The sequence below is a fragment of the Schistocerca serialis genome, chromosome 3, assembly GCF_023864345.2.
Source record: "Schistocerca serialis cubense isolate TAMUIC-IGC-003099 chromosome 3, iqSchSeri2.2, whole genome shotgun sequence".
Taxonomy (NCBI): Eukaryota; Metazoa; Arthropoda; class Insecta; order Orthoptera; family Acrididae; genus Schistocerca; species Schistocerca serialis.
Window position 1 is genome coordinate 217,824,130 of NC_064640.1, and position 14,743 is coordinate 217,838,872.

The following is a 14,743-nucleotide window of genomic DNA, read 5'->3' on the forward strand; positions in this document are numbered from 1 at the left end:
TTCTCAATTCTTCTTTACTAGCCCACCAGTAGTGAATGGTTTTTTCTGTTGTTGGAGGGCCAAAATGCTGCTCAGCTGCTCTGTTTCCATGTTGTTTTGTATATGCTATTACTTTTAATTTGTAGCCCACATCATATGAATACCTTTTTTTTTTCCAGTACAAAACTAGAAACTAAAAAAATATTGTACTGTTACTGACAATGCAAATCACTTTCAGTTCAAGATCACTGGCACTGTAGACCACAGTTGTGAATCATAGGCTACACAGTGTTCTGGGTTTGTGAGAGCAGGCTGGGAGGGGAACGGTTTAAGCAAGCTTGTTAATCCTCACAAGCTGTTCATTCCATCGGTGCACTGCTGCTGCCAGTTGAATCCAATGTTGCCAGATAGAGACAGGTTTACTGTGGCATCGAATATATAGCCATTTTTAAGAATGTTGGGAATTTTAAATCAAACACTGGACATTTTTATGTTATTTGTGAGTGTGATGCACCTGAATTTTGAAGGCAATTTTTCAAAGAAATAAGTGAATCTTATAGTCCGTAAAATACAGTACATGTTTCTTTTTCTATAAGCACAGTGAAAAAAGTAGTCAAGAAATAATTGAGGCAGATATATTAAAAATACGAGGCACATAACGAGAAGTCATTCGATCAGAATACTCATAACATTTGTTTCTGGGTGTGCTGCCATTAAATTGCTTCTTGGTGGGTTTGCAAGGCATACATATGAATATATTTCAGGATTCATGAAACGGTTGTTATGAACTTGCTTACCTCATGAAGTAGTTGCTAATGAATATTTTGTGTTGCTTTCGTTGTATGAAAAATTTTTGTGTAGTGTGATGAAACACAGGTGGTGAGTATTTATGGTAGTTATACTTCAAATTTTTCTTAACATTTTTCCAGTTATGTTTACAACTACTGTACAAGTGTTCAGCAAAAAGTGAACCGCCCAATAAACAAATCAAAGAAGGGACCACATGGTGGGGCTCAGTTGGTGGGTTTTGAACTGTATAAAAGAGTGAAAGACTTTCTGAGGGATTATGTTATAACACTGTTCCAGGTAAGACAATGTATAATGTAAATGTTCATTCAGTTTTGTTTGCATTAATGGTTCACAGAGATTCTGTGTGATACATTATGGTTTGCGTGCAGAGGAGGGGAGGTGGGGAGGGGAGGGAGGGAGGACAGTGTGTCAGGAAAAAAGGAAATGGCAGGGCTGTATGGCATTGAACTGATAGTTAATTGGTGTTTCATAAGTACTCATTATGACATCATGCATGCTGTTAAGAATGCAATTGTGTAAATACCTTCTCTTTTTAAGTGCTGTTCCCAGCCTTACAGCTGCTCAGTATGTAGCACATGAATCATATTATTGGCCTATCCATTTTAATGTTATTTTGCAGCTTAAACTAGAGATTCTCCATTTGAAAAATATTTTCATGCAATTGTCATAGTACTTACTAGTAGCATAAAGCTTTTTTTAATTTTTAGAATGCTGCATAATACATACCCTAATGAGAATTAATAACCTATTGGAAGGAGGTCTGAATATTCATTTGTGTGCATCAGAGTCAATTAGAAAGTTGCTGTTAGAAAACCTCTGGGAACAGTTGTGATCCTCTGAGTTATTAATATTATGCTGTTATAAATCATTCAGTGCACAGCTGGCATTTACATTTCACTTTTGTAATCATCCAGAAATCCACAGTTAGACTGGTGATTACTATTAAGTGAAATGCTTGTGACCTAAAAGTATTTTCAGAGTATGAATGAGGTTCCATTGTACATCAAAATGGCTGCATGTGCTTACATTTTATCAGATTGAAAATGCTGAACTAGATATTAACCTGTAATTAAATAGTTGACACACACACACACACACACACACACACACACACACACACAGAGAGAGAGAGAGAGAGAGAGAGAGAGAGAGAGAGAGAGAGAGAACACATTGAAGCAGCTATTATAAGATATTTGTGTGTATGGCATTCATTACTGATGGATATTAATGATATTTTGTGTGAGTAATATCTTGGAAGTGCTTTTTCTTTTGTTGCCATTTTATAATGATATTAATTTATTCTATTCATAGAAAAGATTGTGCTTATCCTGTGAAGACACTATACAGTATTTATTTTCTAATGTTAAGTGCTCACATGTAGGATATACTGGTTTTTACCATTTTTAAGCAGTTACTTATTTAATTTGAAAACAAAACACATGTAATCTTCAGCTACTAGTGATTTTTGCATTTTCGTAATTACTGTTTGTTTTGCAATAGATGTTCTACTTTAAACAAATTTGTCAGATAGACTTTAACCTTACTACAGGAATGTCACCCTCTGTATTTGCTAAAATTGGGTTAAAAAGTGCCTCCTCTGCTTAGTTGCATTCTGTGTAGTACATAAATTGGTGGAGACCTCTTATTAGACAGAAATTTAATAGCTTGAACAGTCTACCTGTCTAGTTCAGTACCAATGAAATGCAGTGAATGTTCGCCTGTAGAGCATGTTGTTCTTTTTTTTTGTGTTGGTGGAATTTCCTCAGTGATGACACATAACTTATTGCTCTCAAGGATCAGGAAGAGGTGGCAAAAATAATACCCACAATGATGTGATGTACCCTCCCTTTATAGAGATTCTGCAGAGGTTTGAATTTTAACCCAGGACTTTGGTACATAAACTAATGATGTGGAACTGGACACAGTTATCCCTTTATCAGCTAAATTTTGGTGAGTAACATTTCTTCCACTACAATGATTCAAACTGGCTGCTACAAGGGAGAGTATCGTCACACTTTTATGCATTAGCAATGCCAACCACAAAGGCAGATATGCAAGATTTCACAAATGGTAGCATCTTCAGGATGTCAAAGCCAATCCTTAGAATTCAAGATTTTCTTTGTGTTGTGCAGCAGAAAAGGCATTATCATGTGAAGTCTTATTTGGGGGGGGGGGGGGGGGTCAGAATCAGTGCAGTTGGGCACAGTCATTCTCTGAATTTGGAAATAAAATACTACATGCTAGAAGCTGCAGAGAAGTAGTAGAGTTCATTTGACCATCTTGATTGGGCTGTGATTCTTATAAATTGATTAATGCAAATGCTGGGATTTTTTCTTCAGAAAGGTTATGACCAATAACATTGCCTAGCTGAATTTGTGCTCCATCTGTAATGGTCCTATTGTCAATTGGATGTTAAAGTCTAATCTTTCTTCTTTCCTTCCAATCCTGCCCCAAGTCAGTGGTAGTCAACCTGGTCCCTACCACTCACAAGTGGGAATTCCGCCTTTCATGGTGGTCAGTAAGTGGTAGGGATTTTCAAAATATTTTCATTAGGTTTTCAAAAAATTTGACATAAATTATTTGGTGTGTAATTATCATATGCTTTAACTTACTGACTCTGCTTAATACATTTTATAAAGTTACTTCACTACTTTATAAATCACCATTACTATGGAACTGATTTGGGGGGGGGGGGGGGGGGGGGGCTAGAAAGTTCTAGTGCTAACAGAGATGCAAAAGTGGGTGCTAGGTAAAAAAATATTGACTGCCCCTGCTCTAAGCAAAAGTAATGTTTATAATGTGAAGGTATGAGAATTTTTATGTGTAACTAGACCATGTTTTGAGTGATTCTTGTTCTTCACACATAAAATGCTTTCTTTTTTATGTGATGCCATAAAGAAACTGACTGAAAAATACAAAGATGGTTGGTGTTATCTGTGGAAAAACATCTTGGGTGAAAATTTGTGTAGTGAGATATTAGTGTGAAGTACTGACTTGTTTCATATCTTATTTGACCACTGTTTTGTAATATGTTTGTGAAATTTTGTTGTCAAATGGTTTTGCAGGAGGGGGCGGATCTTATGGATGAAGACATCCTCCTGTTCTACACAAAGCAATGGGAAGACTTCCGGTTCAGTTCCAAAGTTCTAAATGGAATATGTGCATACTTGAACAGGTAGTAAATCAGAGCATCATTTTAGATACCTTTATGGAATGCTGGAAATGTCCATGATACAAGGACGACATTTGTTTTCATTGCTAGCAGTAACTATGTACTAAGGACAAAAAGTTATGGTTTGTACCGATGAGACTAAGAAAATGTGGTAATTTTAATGTGAATGCTGTTACTATTTTGTAATTAACACAATATGTTGTAAAATGTACTAGTAATTGTAGGGAAAAACACTGATTTCTGAGTGTTCAGTCAATAGTTTTGAAAATATTGTAACATATTATTTCCAAGTGTGAAAAGAGAAGTGTTTGGAGGAGCAATTATCTCTTTTAGATTGTTTTGGAGTAGGAATTTTGTGTCTTTTGAATCTGGCCTGATATGCAACTGTTTCTTGGGAATGTGATCCTTGCTGTTCATAATTTCAAAGCTGGAATCCGATAAAGTTTCCATGATCCCTGTGGGTTTCCACGATCCCATCACTTTCAGACTGACCTTGAGATGATTTTCCATTACTTGCCTAAGGTGAGCTGTAATGGAGACTCAAAATGCCATCCAAATATTGTGGTCTGTGCTGGATATTTTTTCAGTACTATAAAGTTGGAAATAATATTATGAGGAGGAGTCCTAATAAGAGGAAAAACTTTCCAAAGAAGAGCTGTTAGTGAGAGAAAAGGGGTGAGCAATGAAGAATGCAGGCATATGAGTCAAAAGCCAACCACTTTACAACTCACTCACTGTTGGCTGAAACTTCTGAATGTTTACAAATTTCTGGAGGTGATTGGAGTTCACGAAATCTTAGATGTACCCAGTAGCATTCCTGGTTAGGAGGCAAGGTATAGGTCCTGAAGGACATAGGTACTGTTTCTCTGTGTTACTGTTCTCAGAAGTTAGAAATTAGATATCTGCAGTAGTTGATTAAATTATTCTAAAAGAAGCTTGCAATGATTTTCAAGTTCATTCCTTTGGAATAATAATCAGTTTTTCTGATTTTGTTGGTATGTGTTGTCTTTGCCCATGCACATTTTGGGTTGGTATGGGCCTCATATTTTATTGTGAAGATATTAGCTACAAGGAGAAAGTTAGAGACTGATAAAAAAACTTGGCACAATTTAATTAAAGAAAAAAAAATGCATTTGTATACATAGAAGTGCAAAATACTTTGTGACTTCTGATCTGTTGGATTTTTGAGTGCTGTAAGGCTGTCCAGGGTGTCATTGGAGTAATGGCTATTAAATCCCTATCTCATGAATCAAAGCAAGGCTGGTGGCCCTTATATTTACAGTTTTTTAAGTTGTAACATGGTGTTGTAGAAGTGGTGACTTGACTACAAGAAGGGAGTGGTTGATGAGTGACATCCTGAGGCATCAAGGAACCATGGATTTGGTTATGAAAGGAAGTGTTGAGGGTAAAAATTGTCGAGGGAGGCCAAGGCTAGAATTTCTAGGCATTCACCAAACCCAAACCCAAACCCTTTCATCTGATTGCCACAGGATACAGCATGATTCATCACTCATTTCCAGTCATTCACTGTCTAGTGATGTTGCTCTTTGCAGCACCTTGAGTGTTGCTTGCCACTGACTACAGAAATATGTGGCTTATGAGGAGCTGCTTGACCAGTGTACCCATTATTCTGAACTTCCTATACAGTCAGTGAGTTAGCTGGATTGCTGGTAGCAATTTGCAACTTATGAGTGATTCCTTCTGTTGATTTCATGTGATTTTTTTTTTATTTTATTTTTTTATAGCTACTGTCCACAATGCTGAACACTATCTGTCTGTCAGTATATGAGATCTGACTAGTCCTTAAATAGCTGAATGTTGGATTAGATGTGCAGAGATGAAGAGGCTTGCACAGTGTGGAGAACTGCATTAAACCATTCTTCGAAATAAGTAGAACATCAAAGGCAACAGTAGGGATATTTGATCTGACACTGCCAATAAAGGTTTCCTTGTGATTCAGCAGTTCAACACATTGTTGTGAGCAGGAGCACATTAATTCTGGCAGAAGGTGGAGGGTGGATATTGCGTGCCAGTGCAGTATTTGCAAGTAAAAGTCTAAGTAACATTGCAGTATTGTTAAAAACTGAAGAAACCGTTTAAGTATTGAATGTTAGCAACAAGGTATTACATAAATGACCTGATCAAAAGTATCCAAACAACTGAAAAGATTTTTGAATGGAGGCCAATTGGAAGAATACAGATAGGAAGGCCACGAAAGTGGTGGATAGACAAGAAGATATAAAATCTCTCAGAGTTAGAGAATAGCATAAAACTGTGCTGGAGAGGGCGTAATGGATTAAATTTGTTGAAGAGGCTAAGACCCATGCAGGGCTGTAACATCATTAGGAGGAGGAGGAGGAGGAGGAGAAGAAATCAAAAGTATTGGGAATGCTACGTGATGGGGAAGTGACTACAAGATGCCATGAGAGATGAACCTGCCAGTACAGAAGGAAGTGGAGAGTATCATAGTGTAAGAACTAATAACAGCAGAAAGGACCAGTTAAGAGAGCTCAGTGACTTCGAATGTGGTCTATTCATTGGATGTCACCTGAGTAGCAAATCCATCAGGAACATGTCAATCCTTCTATAGCTGCCCAAGGCATTTGTTTGTGATGTAACTGTGAGGTGGACACGTGGAGGAACAACCACAGCTAACCATGCCTAGTCTGACCTCATATACTGATGGACAGATAGTGTTCAGTATTCCGGACAGTGGCTATGAAAAATCATGTGAAATCAACAGAAGGAATCGCTCATGAGTTGCAAATTGCTACCAGCAATCCACCTAACTCATTGACTATATAGGAAGTTTAAAATAATGGGGTACACTGGTCAAACAGCTCCTCATAAGCAACAATCAGTGGCAAGCAACACTTGAGGTGCTGTAAAGAGCAACTCCACTAGACAGTGGGTGACTGGAAATGAGTGATGAATCATGCTGTATCCTGTGGCAATCAGATGGAGGGGTTTGGGTTTGGTGAATGCCTAGAAATTTTTACCTGATAGCGTGTGTAGTGCTGACTGTGCCAACAATGAAGTATGGATGAGGCAATGTTACAATGTGGGAGTGCTTTTGTGTTTAGGGTGTGGTCCCCATGTTGAGCTTAAGAAAACACTAAATGCAAAAAGATAACATAATTTACAGCATTTGTATAGTAGAGGAACAGTTCAAAGAAAATGATTTATCGTATCAGCTTGAAAATTCACTTTGCCATAAAGCAGCATCTTTGACACAACAGTGTGTGGACATAACATTACAGAAATGGATTGGCCTGCCCAGAGCCCCAATGTGACGTAATGGAATATCTTTGGGATGGCTTAGAATGTTGACTTCACTGTAGACTCCAGCATCCAACGTCGCTACCTTGGTCTCGCCTATTGAGGAAGAATGGGCTGCCATCACCTCACCTCCACAGCAGAGGTCAAGCCTTCACAGAGCCATAGGGCTACAACAACTCATATTAATGTATGCTAATAAGTGTCCAGATACTATTCATCTGATAGTGTATGCACAAAATACTACAGAGTTGTATTCCATTACATTCAAAGCTTAACCCAGCATTTAAATCGTATATTACATAATCTATGGAGAAGTTGGGATTTATTGTTTTCTAGTATTCTGGGCCATGTAATTAAACCAACTTTGGATTTTATTTTGCATGTGAGAAAGAGGTTTATCACACAGGAAGGTGGGGTGTGTGAAGTGGGAACGATTGTGCCCCAATAATCTCTGCACATATATTCTGACAGTACAGGTGTTCATTAATCTGGGCTGTAGAGTTTTATAAAATGTATAAGAGGTGATCAAAAAGTTTCTGTTTGAAGGCTGTACAGTCAAGAATCAGTATAACAATCATGCAAAATTGCTCTGAGCATTGGGCAATAATGCTACCAAATCGACAGTTGAAGGTAAGCATTTGGTAAAATGCTGTGTCCTGCTACATGAATAAATCTGTAATTACCAGCTGCACACCCTCATCTGACAGGAATATTCAAGTCTTCAAGACCTTCTTTAGAGACCAAAGGCATGATAATGACAAAGGGAGAGATAAGAACCATAGGGTGTGTGCCCGAGTGTCTCCCGCCTGAGTTGGAGTAAATTCTGCATTAGGACAGTTGTGATATGGGGATGTGCATTAAAATGAAGCTGCAGCACTCCTTGGCACACCACACCATAATGGTGTTTTCCGTAGACGTGCTGCCCACACACATTCTTCATTCTCCGATGGATGTATACCAGTGTTTGCCCTTCAGCAACCAAGGAAAGAACTGCAGCATGTTGGTCACGTGTGAACACATTTGGTAATAACATCGTCATTGTTCACATTTCCTCATCTATGCCACACACATTATAAAGACATAAAGGCCACTCTAATCCCTTGCCTACATGTTGGTGGTTATACACTGCCATTGGAGTGGTACTATGTTGCATATATGCTGCAACAAACCCTTCAAATAGAAACTTTTTGATGACCCCTTATATTAAAAGGTCCTTTATATATTTTTGTGATAAAACTGGCAGTATCATCAAAGCAATATTTCCTGTTGTATGATGCATATTTGTGCATATTGATAATAGAAGGAGTAAAGGTTGAGCAAGAGACACGTAAGAAAAACTGAATTCTTAACCAAGTTTTTGGACAATGCCCTTGCTCTGAACTAACATTCACCCACACATGCATGGCTACATTACCCGAGAATAGCACAATGTAGCCCACACACATGAAAAACCACATAATTCAAAACTGAGATCGTGTAGCCAAGCATAACTATATGTTGCGTGATTATCCAGGGCTTTCCAGTATCTTGTTTCTCATGGCTTGTATCTTAGGCAATAAACAAAATATCTTAGTAACCATGTTCAAACTCTTCATGCTTAAGTGTCAGTGCTACCACCTCTCTCGAATATGGCAGGTTCTTCCTGAACTGCCATGTAGAATACACAATTTGTGGACTGCCCACATTTAAAATGTTGATGTTGTTGTGGACTGACAAGACAGCCAGTCCACAGTGACGGGTAACCGAAAGGCACGCACTTAAACTCAAGCAGGCTGGCTTGAGGTCTGAAACAGGATACGTAATGAATGCTATAAAGAAAAGTACGTAGCTGCTGGAATACTTAACTTTAATACATCATTTGCATACATCGTTCTTGATGAGACATGCTTCATACGATAACTATCAATTGCTATGGCGCCTTGCTAGGTCGTAGCCATTGACTTAGCTGAAGGCTATTCTAACTATCTTCTCTGCAAATAAACGAGGCTTCATCAGTGTTGCATCGCTAGCTAAGTCGTCCGTACAACTGGGGACGAGTGCTAGTAAGTCTCTCGAGACCTGCCGTGTGGTGGCGCTCGGTCTGCGATCACTGACAGTGGCGACACGCGGGTCCGACATGTACTAATGGACCGCGGCCGATTTAAAGCTACCACCTAGCAAGTGTGGTGTCTGGCGGTGACACCACATTCCTCCCCCGCAAATCGGCGAACGGTCGTGTTATAAGGCTTCCGCCCGCCGTGGGGAGGACCCCATGTTGACGTATGCGACGAGGTGGGGAGCCTAACAACAGGCGAGGCTGTGCCACCCGCACCCGGCCATTCGGTCCGAGGGGAGCTAGGAAACGCCTGAAAACCTAGTCCAGGGTGCACACCAACATGCGGTGTATGCGCCCGTAAAGAGACAGGAGGGGCCGATGGGTCGACCTCCATCGCGTCGGGGTACCCGACACGCGAAAACGCCATGTGGTCCGGAGCGGGCAAGAGTTCCATGGCGGAGGATTGCTGGTCATGGGAAGCGATCGGCGGCGTGTGACCCAAGGATGCGCTTGGCGGCTGCAGCGACGCATCCACTGCGGGCAGCGCCGGCGGGAGAACAGGCGGCGCCGGCGGCACGTCGCCATGGGGCAAAATGGAAGGCAGCGTCGGTAACACCTGGGGATGAGGTGAGCCAGTAGATGGGTCCCCAGGGCGCTGACCGGACGGCACCGTCGCTGAAAGCAGACGGAGACCGGCAGAACCCGTGCGACGCCAGAGGCGCAGCTGATTGAGATGCCGACGCACCTCACCAGAGGCCCCCAAAACCAAATACATCGTGCGGCCGAGGCAGCGAAGAATGCGCCCTGCGAGCCAACGCCGTGAACCGCGATAGTTGCGATAGTATACAACGTCGCCAGGAGCAAAAGCAGGAGTCTGCCGCTGCACAGGAACCTGATGCGGCGGATGCAGCAAAGACATCAAGGTTCGATGAGGACGACCGTGGAGCAACTCAGCCGGCGAGCGACCATCTCGAGGCTGAGAGCGATACGAAGACAAAAAGAGCAACAACGCGTCCTCCCGAGAATGCGACTCTTTCAGCTTCAACATCTGGGACCTGAAAGTCCGGACCAATCGTTCAGCGGCACCGTTTGACTGAGGCGAAAACGGCGCGGACGTCAGATGTTGAATACCATTGGCCTTGCAGAATGACTGAAATTCTGCGGACATAAATTGAGGGCCATTGTCGGGTCAAATGGCTGGAACGGGGGTGCAACAGCATGTTGTGGCTGCGGTAGCGGTGAAGCGGCGGCTGCCGCATCGTTTTGCAGTGCACGTTGACCCTGAACGAGCTGTCCAAGGGCATCCAATAATGCCTGCGTCTGCTGATTCTGCAAGCGATAAAATCCGGACAGTACATCTGGAGATTGTGGCGAAGCCATGACACATGCAAAGTAGAGCAATACGAACGCGAAATCCTCTTTTAAGCCTCGTCGCCAATAATGTTGTGGACTGACAAGACAGCCAGTCCACAGTGACGGGTAACCGAAAGGCACCCACTTAAACTCAAGCAGGCTGGCTTGAGGTCTGAAACAGGATACGTAATGAATGCTATAAAGAAAAGTACGTAGCTGCTGGAATACTTAACTTTAATCCATCATTTGTATACATCGTTCTTGATGAGACATGCTTCATACGATAACTATCAATTGCTATGGCGCCTTGCTAGGTCGTAGCCATTGACTTAGCTGAAGGCTATTCTAACTATCTTCTCTGCAAATAAACGAGGCTTCGTCAGTGTTGCATCGCTAGCTAAGTCATCCGTACAACTGGCGTCGAGTGCTAGTAAGTCTCTCGAGACCTGCCGTGTGGTGGTGCTCGGTCTGCGATCACTGACAGTGGCGAAACGCGGGTCCGACATGTACTAATGGACCGCGGCCGATTTAAAGCTACCACCTAGCAAGTGTGGTGTCTGGCGGTGACACCACAGATGTGTTGAGGAGACGTGCAGATGTATTTTTTATTGTATGTTTCATGTGTATGCATTGTCACTACTTTTACTGTTGACGTTATTGTTACTTGATAAGTAATTTACAATCTTAACCGTAAAACCTGGCTGCTGGCTGCCACAGAGACAATGTCTGAGTTGTTCAGTTAAGGCAGCCGATAAAACTGGCCATCCCTCAGTAGGCTATGGAAGTGTCTGGAGGAAGTCTTCTTCTCGAGCTGTCACAATGCTGTATTAGCTCATGGTCTAGTGGTAAATGTCACGAAATGTAGACACAAAACTTTGTGTTCAGCATCTCCTCTCTGTCGTGAGTAGCAATCTATCCTTTTCATAATATTGTCATTAATAAAATGCAAAGTATCGGTAACATGAGTGAGCCTGTGATCGGCATGAACTGTTAAGATAATACTCACTTTGGACTTTGAAATGGTCTGTGTTTACTAGTTGTCTTGCCATAAGCAAATACAATGGAAATGTGCCATTTCCTAAATAAAATTGTGTACTCGCAGTTACCAAAAATTATCGGCAGAAGCAGAAAGGACGTGATCAGTTGTATAGTATCATAGGTTTTTAGCCCTTGCACTGTGGGGATATTGGAAGTAGCAAAACAAATTTTTTATGGTTAGTTATTCTTAAGATTTCCTTATAGATTTTTGATATGGCTGCTTGTAGGAACACAGGAAGGCTGAAAATTTAGCCTTCAACAAGACTGGAGCTGTGAGCTAAAGCAACCTCCACTCACACAATATAAAAGATGAAATTAGTTGCAATTTCCACGTGGAACAAGTTTCCAGGACTCAAAACCATGAACTGACAACCTTATGTTACACCTTAAGTGAAAATCATTCTGATTATTCAATGGAAATGCCAAGGGAAAAAAATGAATTTAGCAGGATAATTCTGTGCTAACCAGGACATAACTCGCTGGTCACACAGTTGCCAAACATATCCTGCATTGTTGATAAGGTTCAGCCTTTGAGTTCCTTGAGTGGGCTAGAAAGTGACTACAATTCGCATCTCAGAGATGCAACTGTCAAGGGCCGGAATACCCAAAGTATTTGTCGATGAGTCTTATTTGCATCTCTGTAATTAGGTTTAGTTACTAATAATAGTCATATGCACTAACTGCAAAATAAACATCGTAAATTAATAACTATTACAGTTACTTGTAGTTTTCTGTCTTCAATGTACTGAAAACTAAAACACTGGTTTACCAGACAGGATTTGCATTTTTGGAGTGTTTCATAAATTATACTGTAAACATTATTGGACAACACGTCATTTTCTTTAAGAATGCTGTCATTGGCACTATCCTCTAAATGTAGGAACACAAATGAAAAGATAACACAGTATTGATGGCGAATCATGAACATCCACAGAGAGACTTTGTAAGCTATGAATAAGACAAAGTTTGAAATCAAGAAAGTCTAATATGCACGGAAGTCATACACATAGAGACTCTGTAAGCTATGAATAAGACAAAGTTCCAAATCAAGAAAATCTAATATGCATGGAAATCATACACCATGACCAAGAAAGAGAGCTCAAAAAGCAATCGGGAAAGTCAAACCAGCTAACATAAAAGGAGAAGCAGTTGTCACCAGAACATGGAACAAGGGACACAGAGCAATGACAGTAATGTGTAGAATAAGTGATCCTTAAGTAAAATTATAATTCAGTCTATAAATACTGAAAGTATGACAAAAATCATGTATTTGTAATGATTACAATATTATCACTTCTGATGCTCTGTCAATTAAAGTTAAAAGCTTATACATTGAAAAGCATTTCAATTTGCAGTATGCTTAAGACAGTGAGAACCAAGCTGAGTGTTTGGTGCTAATTTCCTATGCAACACTCCAGTTGACACAGTGTGTTATTGATTTAGTCCCTGATGATTTCATACAAACGACACCTATAGGCTACCCCGGTATTCATATGAGAATTAGCGAGGTTTTAATCATCTTAAGGAGTGGAAACCTTGCCCTATACAAACACTTGTCTTTCCTTGCCTGTGTATCCTGAGGGGATTATGCCTTAATGCCTTAAAACACTTAGCCATCCAAATCTCTAGTTTGTATACAACCCTCCACCTCTTCCCAGTACACATTGAACCAGCATTAGAAGATACAATCCGTGAATGAAAATGCTGAACTTTGAAACAAGCACACTTGCACCCACTTGTCCAACCAAATGAGGGAGGCTAGTCCTCCTAATAATCAACTTGCTTTTACTAATAGGGCACAGGGAATCATAAACCAGAATGTTTTTTTAGTGATCAAGAGGAAGGAGAGGATAATTGAAAAAGTGTCCCCCTTCTAAACTGAAGAGCCAAAGAAACAGGTACACCTGCCTTAATATTGTGTAACATCGTGTAGCGCCCCCCCCCCCCCCCCCCCCCCCCCCCTGCAAGTATGCAGAAATGCCATAACACGAAGTGGCAGGGACTTGGTTAGTGTCTGAAGTAGTGCTGGAGGGAACTGACACCATGAATCCTGCAGGGCTCTCCATAACTCCTTAAGAGTACAAGGGGGTCTCTTCTGAACAGCACATTCCAAGACATTCCAGATATGCTCAATAATGTTCATTTTTGGGGAGTTTAGTGGCCAGTGAAGTGTTTAAACTCAGATGAGTGTTCCCGGAGCCACTCTGTAGCAATTCTGGATGTGTGGGGTGTTGCAGTGTCCTGCTGGAATTGCCCAAGTCTGTCGGAATGAACATAAATGGATGCAGGTGATCAGACAGGATGTTTACGTATGTGTCACCTGTCAGAGTCATATCTAGAGTATCAGGGGTCCCAAATCACTACAACTGCACATGCCCGACACCATTAAGAGCCTCCACCAACTTGAACAGTCTCCTGTTGACATGCAGGGTCCACAGATTCATGAGGTTGTCTCCATACCCGTACACATCCATCCGCTCAATACAATTTGAAATGAGACTTGTCTGACCAAGCAAGATGCTTCCAATCATCAACAATCCAATGTCGGTGTTGATGGGCCCAGACAAGGCATAAAGCTTTGTGCCATGCTGTCATCAAGGGTACACGAGTGGACCTTCGGCTCCGAAAGCTGATATTGATAATGTTTCATTGAATGATTTGCACGGTGACACTTGTTGATGGCTCAGAATTGAAATCTGCAGCAGTTTGCAGAAGGGTTGCACTTCTGTCACGTTGAATGATTCTCTTCAGTTGTCATTGGTCCCGTTCTTGCGGGATCATTTTCTGGTCGCAGCGCTGTAGGAGATTTGATGTTTTACCAGATTTCTGATACTCATGGTACACTTGTGAAATGGTCATATGGGAAAAATCCCCACTCCATTGCTGCCTCAGAGATGCTGTGTCCCATCACTTATGTGCCGACTATAACACCACTTTCAAACTCACTTAAATCTTGATAACCTGCCATTGTAGCAGCAGTAACCAATCTAACAACTGCGCCAGACACTTATTGTCTTATATAGGCATTGTCGACCATAGTGCTGTATTCTTCCTGTTGGCATATCCCTTTATTTGAA

General features: G+C 41.1%; 1 protein-coding gene across 2 annotated transcripts in view; it reads left to right on the forward strand.

The window, feature by feature from the left end:
* The window catches only part of LOC126469949 (cullin-1-like), a 233,353-nt gene that overhangs the window by 44,875 nt on the left and 173,735 nt on the right, over positions 1-14,743 (forward strand). For both annotated transcript variants that reach the window (XM_050097359.1, XM_050097358.1), the window contains exons 4-5: positions 909-1,065; positions 3,855-3,964. In XM_050097359.1, coding sequence (XP_049953316.1) covers positions 909-1,065; positions 3,855-3,964 — 267 coding nt within the window. The remainder of the gene's footprint in view (positions 1-908; positions 1,066-3,854; positions 3,965-14,743) is intronic.